The sequence below is a fragment of the Rhinoraja longicauda genome, chromosome 17 (genome assembly GCF_053455715.1).
Source record: "Rhinoraja longicauda isolate Sanriku21f chromosome 17, sRhiLon1.1, whole genome shotgun sequence".
Lineage (NCBI taxonomy): Eukaryota > Metazoa > Chordata > Chondrichthyes > Rajiformes > Arhynchobatidae > Rhinoraja > Rhinoraja longicauda.
In genome coordinates, this window is record NC_135969.1 from 9,261,130 (window position 1) to 9,282,328 (window position 21,199).

Below are 21,199 nucleotides of genomic sequence, written 5' to 3' on the forward strand. Positions count from 1 at the left end.
CGCTGTAAGGCAGCAACTCTACCGCTGCGCCACCGTGCCCGCCCTAGTCAGTGGAGATACCCAATTATGGGTGATTCAACAACATTGAATCTCTTTAATGCTGGGGGTAGATAGTTAGACTTTCTCTTGTTGGGAAGAGCCATTGCTTTGCACTTGTATAATGTGTTCTAAGCCGCTTCTCTGAACCAGGTTCTATTTTGTCTGGGTTTGTTGCAAGTGGAAATGGATTGCTTTACATTGACATATGAATGGAATTAAACACTATATGCAGCCCTTAAGATTGGAGTAAAAGTTCATTGATGAAGTTGGTGAAAATAGGTCATTACCACGAGGAAGTTTTCTAGTGATGCATTCACATCCACAATATATATATATATATATATATATAATATATATATATATATATATATATATATATATATATATATATATATATATATATATAATATATATATATATATATATCATAATGACCACAAATTTGAAGTACTGACCAAATTATTTTCGGCGGGTATGAAGCACCATGACAGCATGCGGAGGCCAGAGGGCAACGCCACAAAATGGTCATTGGCAACAGCAGCAAACTCCCCAACCCAACGGCCAGGGACAGCCTCACCTGTGGATGCTGTGGGAGGGTGGGTCTGTCAAGGACGGGCCTAGTCAGCCACAGCAGGAGATGCAACCACAGCTGAAACATTCCCCTCTCCAAGCAGGACGTCGTCAAAACCGCCCCATCGCCTCTCGCAGATGGATGGATGCCAACAACATGGCAATATATGCTATGATGACCCCAAACATGAAGCACTGACCAAATATGTTTCTGCTTACTTAACAATAGATACAGTCCCTGCTTGTTTCCCGAAGTGTGATAGCAGCGCTGTTTGCCGACGAGACAACAATTGTGAGTGTAAACTCTACTATGAAGGCGATGGGCGACAATGCACAGGCAAGGACAAGTAATTATTGAGCATGACAACATAACGGTAAAACCTGCAGTTGCTGAGAATTTGCGCTCCAGATTAAGTTGTGAATCCTGAGTGGTAAATCATATGTTGTGAAAGCAGTAAATGATTGTGGAAACTCTACTGTATATTGTTACATTTTAAGGAAACATATATCTTGGTTAAAAGGGAGAGGAATTTGTGGTGATATTTGACTGTTCTAAGTTTTCATGAAAATATGTCACAGAATGTCATTTTGGGGCTTCGTTCACAAAAAAGCACTTGGAGTTTAACAACCTAGCAAGTCGCAGCACAGAAAGCTCTTGCTTAGTATCGTACATCATTTCTGTTTTGAGTTTTTGCAGAGGGAACATGAAATATTTTCCCTGGGTTTCTCTTAGAACACAAGAACATTAGGAGCAAGTGGAGGCTGCCTGGGTCCTTAGGCTTGCCCCGCCATTCAATGGGACCATCCATAATCTGCTCCATCAACTCCTCTTCTATGTCTCTTCCACGGAGCCCTCAACTCAGTCTTCCAATAATTTATCTACCTCCTCTATAAATACTTCCAGCGATCTAACATCCATAACTCTGTAGAGTAGAGAGTTTTGGAGATTCACCACCTTTGGTGGCATTTTTAATTTGGTGAATGCTCTGGCTAATGCTGTTGACTGTCATAGCACAGCAGGAAGTCATTTAGCCTGCTCCGTTCAGTGGGCTAATTTAGAAGGCTCCGGGCCTGTACTCGCTGGAGTTTAGAGGGATGAGGGAGGATCTCATTGTAACCTGCCGGATAATGAAAAGCCTAGATAGAGTGGATGTGGAAAGGATGTTTCCTGTAGTGGGAGACTCTTGAACCATAGGGCACAGTCTCAGTACAAGGATGACCTTTAGAATGGAGATGAGGAGGAATTTCTTTAGCCAGAGGATCGTGAATCTGTGGAATTCATTGCCATAGATGGCTGTAGAGGCCGTCTGAAGAAGGGTCTCGACCCGAAATGTCACCTATTTCTTCTCTCCAGAGATGCTGTCTGTCCCGCTGAGTTACTCCAGCTTTTTGTGTCTATCCAAGTCATTGGATATTTTTAAAGCGTAGATTGATAGGTTCATGATTATTAATGGCGTCAAAGGTCACGTGGAGAGGGCAGGAGAATGGGGTTCAGAGGGAAAAATAGATCAGTTCTGATTGAATGGCAGAGTGAACTCAGTGGGCTGGGTGGCCTAATTCTGCTCCAATGCCTTATGGTAATGAGAGGTGTGGACATCATTCAAGATGTATAACCCTATTAGAGTCTCAGTATGAATGTTTAAAAGCGATTTTTTAATAGAATTATGGAAATCCGATAACATGCCATAAAATGTATTTTAGTAATTAACTTTATGCTGTGTGTAAAACTTGGGCACAGAGCTGATTCTCTGATGTTGTAACTTGCTTGTAGTGGTTAACCGTTGCAAGGACTATAATGGAGGTTGCCATCGTCATGCCGAGTGCATTCAAGTAGGAGTTAAGGTTACCTGTACCTGTCACCTGGACTATGAAGGAGATGGCAACGTCTGCACGCCCAAGGATAGGTGTCTCGATGGCAGGAATGGCGGGTGCCATGAGCATGCAATATGTTTCTTCATTGGTCCGGTAGGTGCAAGCAACAAAACAATAGCTTATCTCCGTAACCAGCAGGATATGGGCCAAACATGGGCAGGTGGCACCAGAGATTTACCAGGATGTTGCCAGGACTTGAGGGCCTAAGCTATGGGAGAGGTCGAGCAGGTTAGGATTCTATTCCTTGGAGCGCAGGAGGATGAGGGGTGATCTTATAGAGGTGTACAAATTCATGAGAGGAATAGATCGTGTCGATGCACAGAGCATCTGGCCTGGAGTAGGGGAATCGAGAACCAGAGGACAGAGGTTTATGGTGATGGGGGAAGGGGATAATAGGAACCTGAGGCACAACCTTCTCCCACAATGGGTGGTGGGTGATTGGAGCAGGCCGCCAGAGGAGGTAGTTGAGACAGGTGCGATTGTAACATTTAAGAAACATTTAGACAGGTATGTGAATAGGACAGGTTTGGAGGGATATGGGCAGGAGGTGGGACTAGTGTAGATGGGATATGTTGGTCAGTGTGGGCAAGTTGGGCAGAAGGACCTGTTTCCTTCCAAGTAGAGGAGTGTAATTTTTTTTACTGATACTGTCAAATTTTAAACATAACATTGGCCACAATTTTTGCCAGTGCACTTACTGGGTTTTATTGACTTACTTCCACCTCTCTCTGAAACAAAAATCCTTGGATTAGAATGAACTTGCAGGTGTTGTGTAGAATGGGCGTTAATGTTAAAACCATGACTGTGAATCACACACATTCCTACCAGCTGCGCAACTGTGCTGTCCAATTGTGTGATTTGGTTTTAATGCAGTGAAATTATTTTGCTTTGCTGCATTTAATATCTACCAAAATGCATCAAATTTCTCCAGCTGTTTTTTTAGTTGATCCAGATAAAATTCACGCTCTTGCAAGAATAAAATAAATTTGGGGATTAATTTGAACCCCAACAATGGTGATAATTTTGAAAGCTGTGAGTGTTTCCATAGTTCATGTTTATGAACTTAGTTGGTCCACAACACAATGAAAAACTATTTCTCCTGTAGGGTAAACGAAGGTGTGAATGCAAAGAAGGATTCCGAGGAGATGGTGTCCAGTGTCTGTTCAACGTCAAGCCTCCTGTCGATCGCTGCCTTGAAATGGATGATCAATGTCATCTCAATGCCTTCTGTAAAGACCTTCACTTCCAAGGTGAGGATCCATTCGGAAGACATAAGGAACATAAGGATGTTTGTTAAGCAAAAAAAGACACAAAGTGCTGGAGTAACTCGGCAGGTCAGGCAGCATCTCTGGAGAAGGTGGACAGGTGACGTTTCGGTTCGGGTCCCTTCTTCAAATTCATGAGTTCTCATGAGTTCTTGAGTTACTCCAGCACTTAGTGTATTTTTTTGAAATTTTATTCTGTTACTTTGCAGCCCCATCATTCAGTTTTTAGTTGGCTCAGATGAGGAACATCAAAACACAAAACACAATCCCCCACGATATTTATATTTGCATCAATAATGGCAAAACCTTTAATGGCTGCTAGTTAAGACATAAGCTGATGTTGTCATGTTTCAACAGTTCCTTGTAAATCTACTTATTTATTTAACGATTCATTATTTATTTGTCTGTGTTTATTTATCTCTCTTTCTCTATCTATGTATTCATCCATCTATTCATCTATTTATTTTTACAATGGTTGTGGATATCATTTTCAAAAACTTTAACCCCACGTCATCTAGAAAGGGGCACAGTAGCGCAGCGGTTGCCTTACAATGCCAGAGACCCGGGTTCAATCCTGTCTAGAGGACATTTGTACGTTCTCCCTGTGACCGCGTGGCTTTTCTCCGGGTGCTCCGGTTTCCTCCCACATTCCAAAGCCGTGCGGGTTTGTAGGCAATTTGGCTTCTGCAAATTGTCCCTAGTGTGTCGGATAAAACTAGTGTACGCGAGATCGCTGGTCAGTACGGATTCGGTGGGCCGAACAGCCTGTTACCACACTATCTCTAAACTAAACTAAAGAGGTACAAGGGCAATAGGCACCTGTACGGCAGTAAACCAGGATCCTGCCTTGCAAATTTATTGCCTTTCCTTCATTAGTGGGTTAAAATGCTAACTTAATAATGGTGAGAGTAACTCCACTCCTAGAAGAGGTTGAAGAATGTTTGGAATGGCGGAGTAGACTTGATGAGCCGAATGCCTTAATTCTGATCCTGTCACTTGTGAACCTATGAAGCCAATAATTTTCTGTGTTTGAATTATGTTAACTTTTATCTTGGACAGAATCTGTAACACATCCCTCTTTTGTGATTTTCTTGGGGATGGTTCATTGTTCAATATTAAAAATCCCAGCATGGCCGTTTTGCGAGATAATCGACAACTCCTGCCATTCTTTTTTTTTCAGATAAAACAGCTGGAGTCTTCCATTTGCAGTCACCCGATGGGAAGTACAAGTTCACCTATGACGATGCAGCTGATGCCTGCGATGCAGAGGGCGCTACACTGGCAAGTTTTGACCAACTTGCTACTGCGCAGCAGGTAATTGGCTCCAAACAAGTTATTCAACAGGATTTAGCAGAGATCAAGTGTAACTGTAGATTACCTTAAATCCTTTTTCATTCAGTGGGTTTGTTTCTCGGTTAATATGTTTGATCAGATCTGGGTGTGGACTTCCACTGGGATCTCAGTTGGCCATCGGCCAAGAAATGACCTAGAAATAGAGTGACAGTTTCCTGTCTGCCTTGGCGTATAGCCCCGACTCCACTATCTTGATGCTACTTCCCAAACCATCTTCGGTAACATTCTTCTTTCATCCTTTTTTAAAGATTTTTATCTCCCCTTGTTTGTCCTCTCCTAGAGATGATGGCCTACCAGCTGTTTCTATGGGAGGTGGAGGAGAGGTGCAGGGATAATAGCTCTTCCCATGTCACCTTTCTTTACGTGTGAAATAGGCCGTGAAATGTAGCATATAGGTATTCACTGTGATGAGTGTGGGATGTGTGGCTGTGAAGTAGGGTTGCCAACTTCCTCACTCCCAAATTCCGGACAAAGGGTGATGTCACCGCCTTGTGCCCCACGTGACCTCATACAGCCAGCGGCCATGTGCTCCCGCTCCACCAATGGTGGCCTCCCGGCCCGGATGGCTCCATTGGTGGAGTGGGAGCACATGGCTGCTGACTGAGTGAGGTCATGTGGGGCGCGGGGCAAAAACATCACCCTTTGTCCCTTATTTGGGAGTGAGGAAGTTGGCAACCCTACTAATACGGGACAAGGGCGGTCCCTTAACTAATTTAGCCCAAAATACGGGATATCCCGACTAATATGGGACAGTTGGCAACCCTACTGTGAAGCCTTTGTGTGATTCAGTTCAGTCAGATGTCGCCAAGTGGATATAAAAACATGGAAACATTGAAAATAGGAGCAGGGATGGACTTCAGTTAGGAGACAGTTTGGACTTCTGAGCCCAATCGGCTATTCAACACAATTATTGCTAGTCTTCTAGCACAATACCATACTTGCACTCTCTCTCCACAACTACCGATGTCTGTTATATCTAAAAACCTGCCGAGTTCCTGAAATATGCCCAGTGACCCTCCCTCCACCATCATCTGAGTGAAAAACATTCTCCCTTTCTCATTCCTAAATGTCTTACTCCTTTCAACACAATCCCACCACTCGCTATTCTTCTCATCCTTACCCCTTTCCACATAGACCAACCTCTCTCTCTCTCTCTCTCTCTCTCTCTCTCCGATGACTCGATGACTATGACTTCTCGGTTTACTCACCCCCAGCCACTTTCACCTGTAATCCCAACATCACCTCCCTACCTCCATTCAGGGATACCAAGAGTCGTTCCAGGTGAGACGGAGGTTTCCTTGCATCTCCCCCTGTCATGTCGATTAGATTTGGACCTCCTGATGATGCCTCTTTCTCGCCGAACATTCGTGCTCCGTCAGCCAGAGCATGCTGTTACTCCTGGTTGCTAGCAGTTTTAATTTCCCTTCCCATACCGACCTTTTTATTCTCGGATTCCCATCCTTCCTTACTCCAGATCACCACTTTTTCTTTCCCCTTCCCCCTCCACATTCCCTTCCATCCACTACCCCTCCCTCTGGTTCTATGTGTTACTCCCCCGTCTTCCTTCTTGCCAGATTCTACATCGCACCTTTTTGGCTTTGTCACTTCACCTCCAATCTTCAATGTTAAACGTGAAAGAACCATTGCAGTCAATTGGCATCAAACCAGATCTTCAAATCACTGATTGATGACAGAATATCGTCTCCCTCCAGCCAAACAGGAATAACTATTGATTCTTTTCTCAATTGATCTTGCACAGTTTGGCTATCATCTCTGTATAATCGGTTGGATGGCCGAGATGAAGGCAGGGTATCCTATAACCCACATCAACCCTAACTGTGGCTCTGGCAACATCGGCGTCTTTGATTATGGCGTGAGGGCAAATGTGAGTGAGCAGTGGGATGCTTACTGCTTTAGGATGCAAGGTAGGCATCACATTGACTGCATTGTCCGATTAGTTTGCTAAGTTACTTTAACAAAGTAGAAGTTCTAAAAGTACATTTGATTTGTAAAATATTTATTCATGGCTGTCACTTCTGTTACTTCCAAGACATTCAATGTATATGCAAGGAAGGCTTTGTTGGGAACGGCTACTTCTGCAACGGGAACCTTATGAACGTCATCTCGACTCACTGCAACTTTTCAATCTTTTACACTGTGAGTATTGTTCTTCCGCGGCCTTATTTGCAAGGCTCTAGTGGTGGTGAGCTGTGCGTATTCTTATCTGCCTTCTCTTGTCAGACATTGTTGGACTACGGCCAAGCGACTGAAAAAGGAAAGGAGCTGCTCGAGTTCCTGTCAGACGAGGCAACAAATGAAACGTTGTTCGTTCCTTTGGACTCGAGCCTGGGAGAAAGTGAGGTAGGAAATGTGGCATTTTCCCAAAGTTTTCTGGATGGTCAAAACCAATGTCACGGCTTTGAACTCATGGCTGAACTCATGATTGAACTCATGGTCGCATGACCAAGCCTCTGTCATGATCAGGAGTGATAGGGAATATTGTTCAGCAGCTATTAAATTGGATAATCTTAAATCTGTTGGCTGCAATGCGTATTCTTAAGAATATAGAAAATGGACTTTCTAGAGGTTGATCTCCTCTGCATCCCTCTGTTTATTGCTCAAGATGATTCCCCTTCCTCCAGAGAGGGATGCAGAGGATATTCCCAGAACCAGAGGTCACAATCTCAAAGCAAGGGGTGAGATGTTTAGATGAAGAAGGATGGCCAAAGGATGAAGAGCCTGGGGAATCTCTACCCCTGCAATGCTGTGGAAGGTACGCTGGTGAATATATCTGAGGATTTATTCACAAAATACTGGAGTAACTCAGCAGGTCAGGCAGCATCTCGGGAGAGAAGGAATGGGTGACATTTCGGGTCGAGACCCTTCTTCAGTCTGAAGAAGGGTCTCGACCCGAAACGTCACCCATTCCTTCTCTCCCGAGATGCTGCCTGACCTGTTGAGTTACTCCAGCATTTTGTGAATAAATCGATTTGTACCAGCATCTGCAGTTATTTTCTTATAATATATCTGAGGAGATGGATTTCCAAGCCCCATTGAATGGCAATTACACCGGTGTTATAGAACGCTTGCACAAATGACCAATCCAGAAACTGCAATGAGATTGCAGACAATTAAGAACATTCACTGGTTTTCTTTCAATCCTGAACTTTAGAGATACAGCGTGGAAACAGGCTCATCGGCCCACCGTGTCCGCACCGACCAGCGATCACCGCATACACTAACGCTATCTTACACACTAGGGACAATTTAGAAATTTACCGAAGCCAATTAACCTACAAACCTGGGAGGAAACCGGAGCACCCGAGGAAAAACCCACGTGGTCACAGGGACGTACAAACTGCATAGAGACAGCACCTGTGGTCAGGATCGAACTCTGGTCTCTGGCGCTATTAGGCAGCAACTCTACCGCTGCACCACCGTGCCATCCAAAAGAGATCCTTTATGCTCAAACAGGCAAATAGTGCCCTTACTTTAATTTAATTATTTTAAATTCAAGCACGGCATAGTGATGTTAAGTCGGGTATTTTATGTGGAGATGGGCATTGAGAGACACCCTTCTGTGCCAGTCTGGTAATTGCTGCTCATTTTGATTGCTGAATGTTTCATGCAAGATTCACCTTTACTGATGTCTTATTGTGCCCAGGCCTTATCGTGGAGTGATCTTGAAAACCACGTCACTAAGAACAGTAGCTTCCTTTTCTACGATGAGTTGAGTAACAATACACTCGTTCCATCGAGATTAGGATATGATCTTCACATTGGAGTATCACCTGTAAATAACACTGCCCTTGAGGTAAGTTACACTATGGGGATGGTCTGTTAAAACAGAAACCTCACGGGCTGTTGTAAACATTAACAAACTTTGCTAAAACTAGTTCTTGGAGAAATACATTCATGGACTTTCTCTGTCTGACTGAAACCTGGCAACAACCTCTGGATTACCTCCCACTCAACCTCACTACACCCAACGGATACTCCTACATCAATAAACCACGCTCGGAGGGCCGAGGTGGTGGGATTGCCGTAATACACCGACAAGACTTCAAGATCAGCCCCATCTCCATCTCATCTGCTCCTTCATTTGAACACCTGGCTTTTAAACTCTCTGGTCACACACAGTTAGTCATGGCAGTTGTCTACCGCCCTCCCAAACCACACCCATCATTCCTCTCAGACTTCTCCGACTTTCTGACCCAGCTCTGTTCTTTCTCCCCCTCAATCCTCCTCCTCGGTGATTTCAACATCCACATGGACTCCACCTACTCCACAATAACCGCTGACTTCACTGATATACTCAACTGCTTTAACCTCACTCAACATGTCAATTTTCCCACCCATAACCGTGGGCACATTCTGGACCTTGTCTGCTCCACTGGACTAAATCTACATCACCTCTCTGGCTCCGACCTCACCCTCTCCGATCACTTAGCCATCACCATGACCGTCAACATTCCCACCCCAGCACCAAGGCAAAAACGCATAATCAACTTCCGTAAGCTTAACTCTGTTTCACCTACCTCGCTCTCATCCTCCCTCTCCGAAAAAATGTCCGCCTCTCCCTTCGTTGACCTCCACAGCCCCTCTGACCTCACTGACTACTACAACCACACTCTCTCCTCCTGCCTCGACCAGCTTACACCTATAAAAACCAAAACAGTTTCCTTCACCCACTCTGCTCCCTGGTTTACCCCCGAACTCCGCATGATGAAAACCCATGCCCGCCAACTTGAAAGACTCCGCAACAAAACAGGTCTCACAATTCACTCCCAAGCCTACAAAGACCACCTGCAGCACTACAAAAATGCCCTCTCCCGCGCCCACTCCACCTACTACTCTCAAATAATTCACTCCGGCTCCGGAAACCCAAAAACACTCTTCTCTACAATAAACAAACTCCTCAGCCCCCTGGACACCATCTCCCAATCATTCACAGTTGACAAATGCACCACTTTCCTTTCATTCTTCCAAAGCAAAATAGACAACATCTACAGCAGCTTAACCACCAACGCACCTGCTCCCCCTCAAACCGCCTGCTCCCCCTTATCCTGTCAACCCCTGTCTCAATTCTCCCCAGTCTCCACCACCGACCTCTCTGAACTCCTCACAGGAATGAAAACTGCCACCTGCTCTCTGGACCCCATCCCCTCCAGCTTTGTCAAGGCCAGCCTTCCTACTCTCTCTCCACTTATCACTGCAACAATAAACTCCTCCCTGTCCACTGGCATCGTCCCGCCATCCCTCAAAATCGCTGCTGTCACCCCCATTCTGAAAAAACCTGGACTCAACCCTGACACCCCAAACAACTTCAGACCAATCTCCAACCTACCCTTTCTGTCCAAAGTTTTGGAACGCACTGTAGCTTCTCAACTCAAACATCACCTCTCTACCAATAACCTGTATGAAACATTCCAATCCGGCTCCCGCTCCAACCACAGTACTGAAACTGCACTCCTCAAAATCACCAACGACCTTCTCCTCTCCTCTGATGCTGGCAACCTCAACATTCTCATCCTACTCGACCTCAGCGCCGCCTTTGACACCATCAATCACTCCATCCTCCTCACCCAACTTGAAACCACCTTTAACATCACCGGCACTGCCCTCTCCTGGATCAAATCATACCTCTCCAACAGGTACCAGTTCATCTCCATTAATAACTGCAAATCCCCCACCGCTCCCCTCCCCCAAGGTGTCCCCCAAGGTTCAGTTCTCGGCCCCCTCCTCTTCATCCTGTACCTGCTCCCCCTTGGTCAATTAATCCGCCGTCATGGTCTCCAATTCTACTGCTTCGCCGATGATATCCAGCTCCTCATCTCCACCAAGTCAATCTCCACCACTACGCACTCTATCCTGACAAACTGCATCACTGAAATAAAATCTTGGCTTCAAATCAATTTCCTCAAACTAAACTGTGACAAATCCGAAATCATCATCATCGGACCAAAAACGCTCACCAAATCCACCCACAACTTCACCCTCAACATCGACGGTTTCTCAGTATCCACCTCCCCTCACATCTGGAATCTTGGCATCATTTTTGATCAAACCCTCGCCTTCGACAAACACATCACAAAGACAGCCTCCTTCCACCTCAAAAACATCGCCCGTCTCTGTCCATCCCTCTCCTCCACAGCTGCAGAAACCCTCATCCACGCCTTCATCACCTCCCGTCTGGACTACTGTATCAGCCTCATCTATGGTTCACCCTCAGAAATCATCAATAAACTCCAATACATCCAGAACTCCGCTGCCCCTCTACTCACCCACTCCCCGACCCGTGACCATATCACCCCCGTCATATCACCAAGCTCCACTGGCTCCCCATCCCCCAGAGAATCCAGTACAAAATTCTCCTCATGACCTACAAAGCCCTCCATGACCTGGCCCCATCCTACCTGACTGACCTCCTCCACAGACACACTCCCACCCACACCCTCCGCTCTGCTGCTGCTAACCTCCTGTCCGGACCAAACTCAGATCCTGGGGGGACAGGGCTTTCTCCATCGCTGCTCCCACCCTCTGGAACTCACTACCTCAGACCGTCAGAGACTCCTCCTCACTCACCACATTCAAAACATCATGAAGTCTCACTTGTTCAACGCCGCCTTCAATCATTGACCGTCGCTCCACCTTATTCTTCCTTTTCTGTTAGTTTATTTATTTATCTTTGTTATATCTAATATGTAAAGCATCTTTGGGTTTCTAGAAAAGCGCTATATAAATGTAATGCATTATTATTATTATTATTATTATGAGTAACACTGTTTTCTAATTATAAATGTTCTGCGAATCTTTGTAACTATGTGGAGCATAGTTGCTTTTTAATCAAAGCAGCTACACAATATCTCTGTCCACATCTCTGTGGCTTATTGTCCAGCAAATAAGTAGAATTCTGTAGGGACTGATAGGCATTTGGTGTTTACAGAGAGCAGATGCTGCTCAATGTCAGCATAATTTTGCTCCTTCGTAAGAAATTGTCACCCTTATTTCTCTATAAGAAGCTAAATTAAAAGTAGCATCCAGTTGTTATTGACCCGCCCATATAAAAAAAAGTTTTTTTCATAAGGAAAATATTTCCAAATCAAATCAAGATGTTCAGTGTTGATGGGGGAGTTGTGCTTATACTGTATCTTCCACATGCACATGCAAACATAACCATGCTCAAAGTAAATTAAAACATATTTAATTATCTGATGAAGTGGAGTGGTTGCCCAGCTGGGCTAAGGAGCATAATTATTTCAATCCAGATATTAAATCTAGTTTCCTAAGAATAAATACTGCAATTTAAAACAGAAAATTTATATAACCAATTTTTTTTAAATGACAAGTCAAAACTTGATTTTTTGAAAACTTTTATCAAATCCCTCCACAAATCTAGACCGGGGCAGAGGTGTACAGCACAATTCAGATGTTTCATAGTTTAAATTGGATTCAGAGTCTTACCCAAACTAACTCTATTTTAATGCTGATAGGATTCAAAGTTGGTGAATGGCATTCTCATTTTGAAATGGGATATCATTGCCACCAATGGAATTATCCACGCCATAAAAGGACCTCTAACAGTTCCAAGTCCGGTAAGTGTTTCACGGCAAGTACAGCGGGAATTGTGACTCCGGTACTTAAAGGAGGTGACAGGTATCTGCATTGAACCCAACTAGACTAATTGCACTCTGATTCTTTCTGGGTGATAGGCATCAGGTCATAAGATTCTCGCTCGCAGTTGATGTCAAATCCAAATACTTCTCCGGTTTTGGGTTGTGGGGAAGGTTATCCTCCTTTCGCTGATGATTTGGTGCTTTTGGTTGATTGGTTGAAAGATACAGCGTGGATATCCTACATAGGCCTTACATAGGCCCACCGAGACCATGCCAAACACCAATCACTCATTCACACTAGTTCTAAGTTTTTTTTTAAATGACACAAAGTGCTGGAGTAACTCAGCAGGTTAAACAACATCTCTACATAGGTGAGGTCAGGACAGACCTGAACAGGACAGACCTGAACAGGACAGACCTGAAGCGTCACCTATCTAGTTCAGAACAGACCTGAAGCGTCACCTATCCATGTTTGCCAGAAATGCTGCCTGATCCACAGAGTTACTCCAGCACTTTTTTTTAGTAAACCAGCACCTGTTAATTCTTTGTGTCTCGTTCTATGTTGCCCCACTTTCGTATCCACTCCTGACAAACTTGAGAAGATACACATAGGCCAATGAACCTACAAACCCTCAAGTCCTTGAGAAGTGAGAGGACCAGAGCACTGGAGGAAACCCACATGGTTGTAGGGAGGACATGCAAATTCCACACAGGCAGCACCCGAGGTCAGGGTTGAACCTATGTCTCTGGCACTGTCAAACGGCCTATTGGAATTGAGCTAATTTTTTCCAATGAATGGAAAATTCTTCAATCTACAGCAACGACATTCCGTAGTCAAGGTCTCTAAAACCTGTGTAGGCGAGTTCACATTTGAAAACGATACTCGAGTTTGCACAGATTTTGATGCTTTCACTACAACGTACACGAAGACGGGTCTTACATTTAGCACCTGAACACAGAGGTCCCTTTATCACCATGTCCTCAACAATTAAGGTTCAAGGAAAACCTCCAGTAAATGTGGATGACAGTTCATATCTCTGGAACCACCCCTTGGCAAAGGTAGATATGCCAGCTTTTGCCCACAGTTTAGTCGATTGCACTGGAGAACTAAGAGGACGTCACAGTGGTGGAGTTGCTGCCTTACAGCACCAGAGAGCCGGGTTCAGTCCTGACTAAGGGTGCTGATGTCCCAAGTTTGTACTTTCTCCCTGTGACTGCGTGGGTTTTCACCGGGTGCTCCGGTTTCCTCCCACATTCCACAGACGTGCAGGTTTGTAGGTTAATTGGCTTTTGTAAGTTGTCCCTAGTGTGTAGGAATACAGAATACAGAGCTTTATTGTCATTCGATACCGAGATCCCGAACGAGATTACATTTCCAGCAGTCACAGAACACAAGACACACGACCCCAACACAAACATCCATCAGTGACTCCAAACACCCCCTCACTGTGATGGAAGGCAACAAAACTTCCTCTCTCTTCCCCCCCACGCCCACGGACAGGCAGCTCGACCCCTACCGAGGCGACCGACCCGCACAGCCCCCACAAGGGGATGGAAGTCCCCGCGGCCGAGCCGCACCGAGCGCTGAAACGTCCCACAGCCGTACCGGGCGATTGAAGGCCCCGCGGCCGAGCCGCGCCGGGCGCTGTTAAGTCCGCTGTTAAGGATAGAGCTAGTGTACAGGTGATCGCTGGTCGGTACAGTCTCAGTGGGCTGAAGCGCCTGTTTCCACACCGTATCTCTAAACTGAAAACTAAAGGCCAGCATGAGAACAATTGCTTACAAGTTCAGAATCACTTGAATCCATTTTCATATTAGTACTTTTATTTTGAATTAATTTTATGAATTTGAAAACAAGGTAAAGGACTGGTCTTTCTTAATTTCTGCGTTAAGGATATTCAATTTTGGGATGAATAATTGCTTTTCAAATCCCAACGGGACTTTTAAAAACTGTAACATTGTAATTGTGATTAATTTATGAGCCAAGTATGTAAAAACATACAAGGAATTTGATTTGCCACAGTCATACCAAAAAAACAACAAGACACACAACTACCTAAAAATTAACATAAACATCCATCATCGATCGCGCACTGTGATGGAAGGCAATAACGTCCATCTTCTTCCCTCCTTTTCCCCCTTGGTTGGGAGAGTCGAACCATCCGCAGTAGGGGTGATCGAAGCTCCCGCATCGGAACAATCGAAGCTCCTGCGGTTGGAGCTCCTGAAGTCGGTCCCTAACCAAGGGACCGTGAGCTCCACGATGTTAAGTCCGCAGGCTCCCGTGTTTGGAGCTCCCGAAGTGGCTCCCCAGCAAATAGACCGCCAGCTCCACTATGTTAGGCCGCAGTGCGGACGGAGATACGATACGGAAAAGTCGCATCTCCGTCGAGGAGAGATTAAAAAAAAGTTTCCCCCACACCCTCCCCTCATAATACAAAACTAAAGATACACTAAAGTATACATTTAACAACAGACTAAAAGCAACAAAAGAAGAAAAGCTCGAGACAGACTGTTGGCGAGTCTGCCATCGTACGGCGCCACATTTCAGTATTAACCATATAACCATATAACAACTACAGCATGGAAACAGGCCCGTTCGGCCCTACCAGTCCACGCCGACCACTCTCTCTGACCTAGTCTCATCTACCTGCTCTCAGACCATAACCCTCCAATCCCCTCTCATCCATATACCTATCCAATTTACTCTTAAATAATAAAATCGAGCCTGCCTCCACCACTTCCACCGGAAGCCCATTCCATACAGCCACCACCCTCTGAGTAAAGAAGTTACCCCTCATGTTACCCCTAAACTTATGTCCCTCAATTCTGAAGTTATGTCCCCTTGTTGGAATCTTCCCCACTCTCAAGGGGAAAAGCCTACCCACGTCAACTCTGTCCGTCCCTCTTAAAATTTTAAAAACCTCTATCAAGTCCCCCCTCAACCTTCTACGCTCCAAAGAATAAAGACCCAACCTGTTCAACCTCTCTCTGTAGCTTAAGTGCTGAAACCCAGACAACATTCTAGTAAATCTCCTCTGTACCCTCTCCATTTTGTCGACATCCTTCCTATAATTTGGCGACCAGAACTGCACACCATACTCCAGATTCGGCCTCACCAATGCCCTGTACGATTTTAACATTACATCCCAACTTCTATATTCGATGCTCTAATTTATAAAGGCAAGCATACCAAACGCCTTCTTCACCACCCTATCCACATGAGATTCCACCTTCAGGGAACACTATTATCCACTAATAATTGCATAAATGCGGGGATCATTGTTAATCACTAACCCCACTTGTTTCATTAGCTTGCAGCATCGTCAAAGTCGTCTCATATTGCCCTTGGTGCAGTGCTGGGTCTGCTCTGTTTGATTGGTGTTGTTGTAGCTGGCCTGATGGCTTGGTTTCGCCGCAGGAACGAGGGGTTCCGCTTTCAATACTTCAAGGTACGCTGCTTTCAGTTGGATGTAACACTTTTCATTAGTCCCTAGGTGCTGAGTAGAATCACAATTCTACTGCAGGTCCACTACTGTTTTTTCCCCAGCACCTTTGGCTCCAGAGCCTTGCTGTATTATCCGTTTTGCCGGAACAATAGAGGTCACGGCCTTGGAGGCGGGGGGGAGGGGGGAGGGGGTGCGAGATATCGGCCCGCAAAGTCAGCTATGTGGACAGTTCTGCCGCCTCCGCCGAGCTTGAGTTCCAGCAGCCGGCAACATCGACCCGCCGATCAGCCGCGGAAGTCGGCAATAGGAATGGTGCTGTTGGCTCTGGAGTTCCAGAGCCCTGGCCGCACCAAGCAATTTCGAGCTTCCACATTGGCGCGGATGTCAGGATGAGGTGGATATTGGCCGCCCCACCTGGCCTGGGCGGCACATTTCCAGGGTGGGATTTAAATTGCCGTCATTTTGTCCAGATTAAAGGAGCTGGCAGACCACAAGTTGCCAGAAACTCGGCGGTGGACCTGCAACTTATAACAGTCTGCACGGATGCTTTGTAAATCTGGCATTGGTATCATTCCTTGATATGCAACAATAGTTTCGGCAAAACCCGCCTATCTGGCCTAGTGTCAGAACATTTCAAGCATTTCCCCCATGCAAGCCATTTAATTGAATCCTGTTTAAAGTTGATTCAGCATGAGATTATAGTTAGAAAAAAAAAAAATCATTTTGACCTGTTGTAAACAACTTTGCGGCCTTTATTTGCAGATTCCATGACCTTGCCTTTGCTGATACAGAGTTCAAATGTTTAGGCTTGTCTTGGGGCGAGTGTCAACACTCCTAATTGGACACAGGGTAGTGTCGCAAGTAGTTTACATAGTGAAACATTGTGATGGATTTTTGAATTGACGGATATCTTCGTGAACAAGAGGTTGGGACATTTGAAGTCCCCTCAATGCCACACTGCATTAAGACAAAGGGAAATACTTTTTAGTTTTAATTTGTTTCCATTATTAGCTACAGAGAGATGTTGGACATCTTTCCTTTGTCCCGCCCCCCTGACATCAGTCTGAAGAAGGGTCTCGACCCGAAACGTCACCCAATTCCTTCTCTTCCGAGATGCTGCCTGACCTGCTGAGTTACTCCAGCATTTTGTGAATAAATCGATGTTGGACAGTCTTGGATTGTTTTCTTAGGGACACCCGAGCTTGCGGGAGAGATCGGATAGAATTATAGAAAATTATGAGAGGCATAGATAGAGTAAACAGTCAGAATCGTTTTGCCCAGGATGGAAAAACATCAAATAGAGTGCATAGGTTTAAAGTGAGAGAAGCAAAGTTTAAAGGAGATATGCAGATTGGGGTTTTTCAAAGCACACATAGAGTGTGAATGATTGGAATGTGCTGCTGGAGGGGGTGAGAAGAGATAGATACAATAGTGGAATATAAAGGACTTCTGGATAGGCGTATGCAGGAAATGAAGGGATAAGGTGTACACAGATAGGAGTTGGTCTTGGCATCGAGTTTGGCACAGACATTGTGTGCTTGAAGGGTCTAATTCATGCTGCACTGTTCTATGTTCTACACTAGGCCGAAGATGATGATAATGTGGGCCTTAAACCAGAGGCTAATCCTGCTTTGGTCTCAGTACCAAATCCACTGTATGGCGCATATGGTATAGCCTCGGATAATACGGCTGAGCCTTTTGAGGTAAGGAACTAACCGACTTTTCCACAACCTCCAGCCAAAGCTCTTCAATGGCATCGGAGTTGAATGCTGGCAGTTGAGAACGTTTACAAGACATTAATCTAAACAATCCTAACCCATGAGATTCTCATTCGGATAGCTTTCCCGATGAGTATTAGATCAAAGATCTCCACAAGGGTCTGATAGCAAGGTTATAAACAGGGCCAAGTGTTTCACGGTGGTAGACATTACAGGTTTGAGTACTGAATTTAGGAGTATCATTTATAAATTCATAAATCCTTAACTTATAAGAGCAGAATAAGGCCATTCAGCCCGTCAAGTCTACTCTGCCATACAATCAAGGCTGATCTATCTTTCCCTCACAACCCCATTCTCCTGCCTTTTCCCATAACACCCATATTAATCAAGAATCTATCAATCTCCGCTTTAAAAATATCCATTGACGACCTCCACTGCCTTCTGTGGCAATGAATTCCACAGATTCACCACCCTCTGATTAAAGAAATTCCTCCTCATCTCCTTTCTCAAGGTACATCCTTTTATTCTCAGGCTATGACCTCTGGTCCTGGACTCTCCCACTGGTAGAAACATCCTCTATTCAGAGGCCTGTTCATTGACTGCTGCTGCAAGTAACAGATTCATTCTTCTGTTGTCAATACATATGACAATTAAATACTCTTGAGATTCACTTGGAGCCTCCTTACAATAACTCATTAAATCACATCCCGAATAGAGTACACATTTGTGCTTATTATATTTGCAATTTGTTACTTGAGCACTGAAGCAGGTCACAGCAAAGAAACAGTTGGCATTACTGCTAATAAATATGGTGCAGAAATAAAACTAAACTCTTCATGACGTGATTCTCCCATTTGCTTTACTAAAAAAGCATTTTATTTAAACACAGGATGACGATGAATATGAATCATATTCATACACGCAGAAGATTCTACATGACTGAAGTTGGACCTCACTGCTTTTTACTATCAGCTCAATTTGTGCAGTTTTAATGCGGCTTGCAACGATGCTACAGGTGAGGGAGGGTTGGGGAAACCGTAAGCTCCAAATAAATGGGACGCTTCCTCAGAGGTCGGGAGCTGTCCAGGGGCAGTTGAACAAAATGAAGAAAGAAAACCGTCGATCCAGGTTTCTGAACACCAAGCCCTGCAGGTGGCAGACCCACCACGCTCCATTTGCATGGGTTTATGCAATAGTCAGGAGACTCTAGAAAGATTGAAAAATTATTTTTACATTTTGTACTAATGGTTAAAAGTAACACTGTTTACATGTTCTGACGTGCCAAAAGGACGTTGTGATCTTCACTACTTGTTTGTTGCACATTGTTAAAAGTAATCACGAGGCGGTTGGCTTTTCATTTCCTTTTGACATTTTAAAAGTGCATTGAAGACGACATTAACTGCTAACAAAGGGCAGAAAATAGTGGAATTGCTCAGCCGGTCTGGCAGAAATAAAGTCAAACCCTACAACGGAATCAAGTGGAGATCCTTTCATCAAAGCCCTCAGATGGAGGGGGGATATTTACCAAGATACATCTCTCTATTTCTGCTTGCCAATCTTAATGGGCCACTTTGTAATTCAAGGTTTTGTTTCAGATCTATAACTGCAGTGTGCCTTTATCCTACTAATAAATGCCTATTGTAAATTCCTGTTGCTCAACCTACTTTTGAATTCTGTACTTCAAAAGTTGGAATGTTTGTTTAAATGGAGTTGGACAGGCTACAGCGTGAGCAGGTAGAGAGAATCATTTGTATTGATCCAGGAGCAAGAAGCTCATTCAATACTGTGCAGTAGATGGGAAATGGCTGTTGACATCAGGTTTTACTAGGCTCTATCACCACCACTTCACCGCTCCAAAAAACACACACACAACAGGGGTCTTTTTGTATATCATGTTTATACTGGATCAAGTGAAATGAAAATAAATGAATTTTTATTAATATTTAACTGCCTGCATGAATATTTTATTTGCCAGGCCTGAACAGAGATGTTGCTGGGGTCAGTTTAGTTATTTTGCAATGAAACTTGATATTGGTGAATAAATGCAATTTGGATCACTGTGGTGAAGTCCTGCATTAATTAGAATGGGCCACTGGGTGGCAGTATTTCAAGAGTGGACTACACTCTTGAATGTTAAAGTGAATTATACAAATTTGATGACCAAAGAAACTGCAAATGCTGGAATCTTGAGCAAAACACAAAGTGCTGGAGGTCACAAGTTGTAGGAGCAGAATTAGGCCATTTGGCCCATCAAGTCTACTCTGCATTCAATCATGGTTGATCTATCTTTCCCTCCCAACCCAATTCTCCTGCCTTCTCCCCATTACCCTGACACCCATACTTATCAAGAATCTATCAATCTATTATATATCCATCAAAAATATCCATTAACGGCCTCCACAGCCTTCTGTGGTAATGAATTACACAGATTCACCACCCTCTGACTAAAGAATTTGTGCTAGTCCAAAGCATTACATTAGGAAATTAATATATTTTTGTGACTAAGGCAGATTTCCCCTCAAATTGGACTGATCAAATTGTACAACACAAAGTGCTGGAAGAACTCAGCTGGTCAAGGAAGCATCTGTGGAAAGATTAGACCGACCTTGTTTCAGGTCAGGTCCTGATCCAAAATGTCACCTATCCATTTGTGCCCCAAATGCTGCCTGACCCAGTTAGTTCTGCCAGCACTCTGTTGTACAATTTGAAGGGAAAAAGTCACAAAAATACATTAATTTCAAAATGTAATGTTTTCGAGTGGCACGATAGGCAAAAGAATAAAATGTATTGTACAAAATGAGACTTCCACAATATCTTTGCAGTAAGAACCAAAATTGGTAGACCAACCTCTGAAATTCCACAACTGTTACATACACGGAACACTTTCAATGGCCTGAATACTCAAGCAAAAGGCTTGATGCCAGCCTTGCCAATGGGACCTTATCGTGCAAGGGTTTGGGTTAAAACGGAAACTGCTGGAGGAACTTGGCAAGTTGAGCAACATCTGTGGAAGGAAAAGGGACATGTGTGTTTAGGACAGTGCATCAAGGTTTTGTGCAGGCAAAGATCACACACCTACACAGGAGATGCTGCTCAAACCGAATTCTCCAAAGCAGGAAGTAAACAAACACTTTAACTTTTTTAACAAATTACAGAAAGGTTAATAACAATCGAGACATTTACATTAAAAACCAAAATATCAGAATTAAATTTAAGATATAGACCTTAAAATTGTTATTCAGAGTGAACAGCACTCAAACCAACCAATTATTTTTCTTCCATACCAACACCCCCCCTCCCCCCCCCCTCCCCTCCCC

At 44.3% G+C, this 21,199-nt stretch overlaps 1 protein-coding gene across 1 annotated transcript in view; it reads left to right on the forward strand.

Moving 5' to 3' along the window:
• The window catches only part of stab1 (stabilin 1), a 208,733-nt gene extending 188,873 nt beyond the window's left edge, over nucleotides 1-19,860 (forward strand). Inside the window, exons 58-69 of the mRNA XM_078414034.1 lie at nucleotides 839-946; nucleotides 2,381-2,574; nucleotides 3,587-3,731; nucleotides 4,927-5,060; nucleotides 6,859-7,024; nucleotides 7,150-7,256; nucleotides 7,341-7,460; nucleotides 8,764-8,913; nucleotides 12,593-12,694; nucleotides 16,030-16,167; nucleotides 17,748-17,867; nucleotides 18,772-19,860. Coding sequence (XP_078270160.1) covers nucleotides 839-946; nucleotides 2,381-2,574; nucleotides 3,587-3,731; nucleotides 4,927-5,060; nucleotides 6,859-7,024; nucleotides 7,150-7,256; nucleotides 7,341-7,460; nucleotides 8,764-8,913; nucleotides 12,593-12,694; nucleotides 16,030-16,167; nucleotides 17,748-17,867; nucleotides 18,772-18,825 — 1,538 coding nt within the window. The 3' untranslated portion in view covers nucleotides 18,826-19,860. The remainder of the gene's footprint in view (nucleotides 1-838; nucleotides 947-2,380; nucleotides 2,575-3,586; nucleotides 3,732-4,926; nucleotides 5,061-6,858; nucleotides 7,025-7,149; nucleotides 7,257-7,340; nucleotides 7,461-8,763; nucleotides 8,914-12,592; nucleotides 12,695-16,029; nucleotides 16,168-17,747; nucleotides 17,868-18,771) is intronic.
• The last annotated feature ends 1,339 nt before the right edge of the window (nucleotides 19,861-21,199 follow it).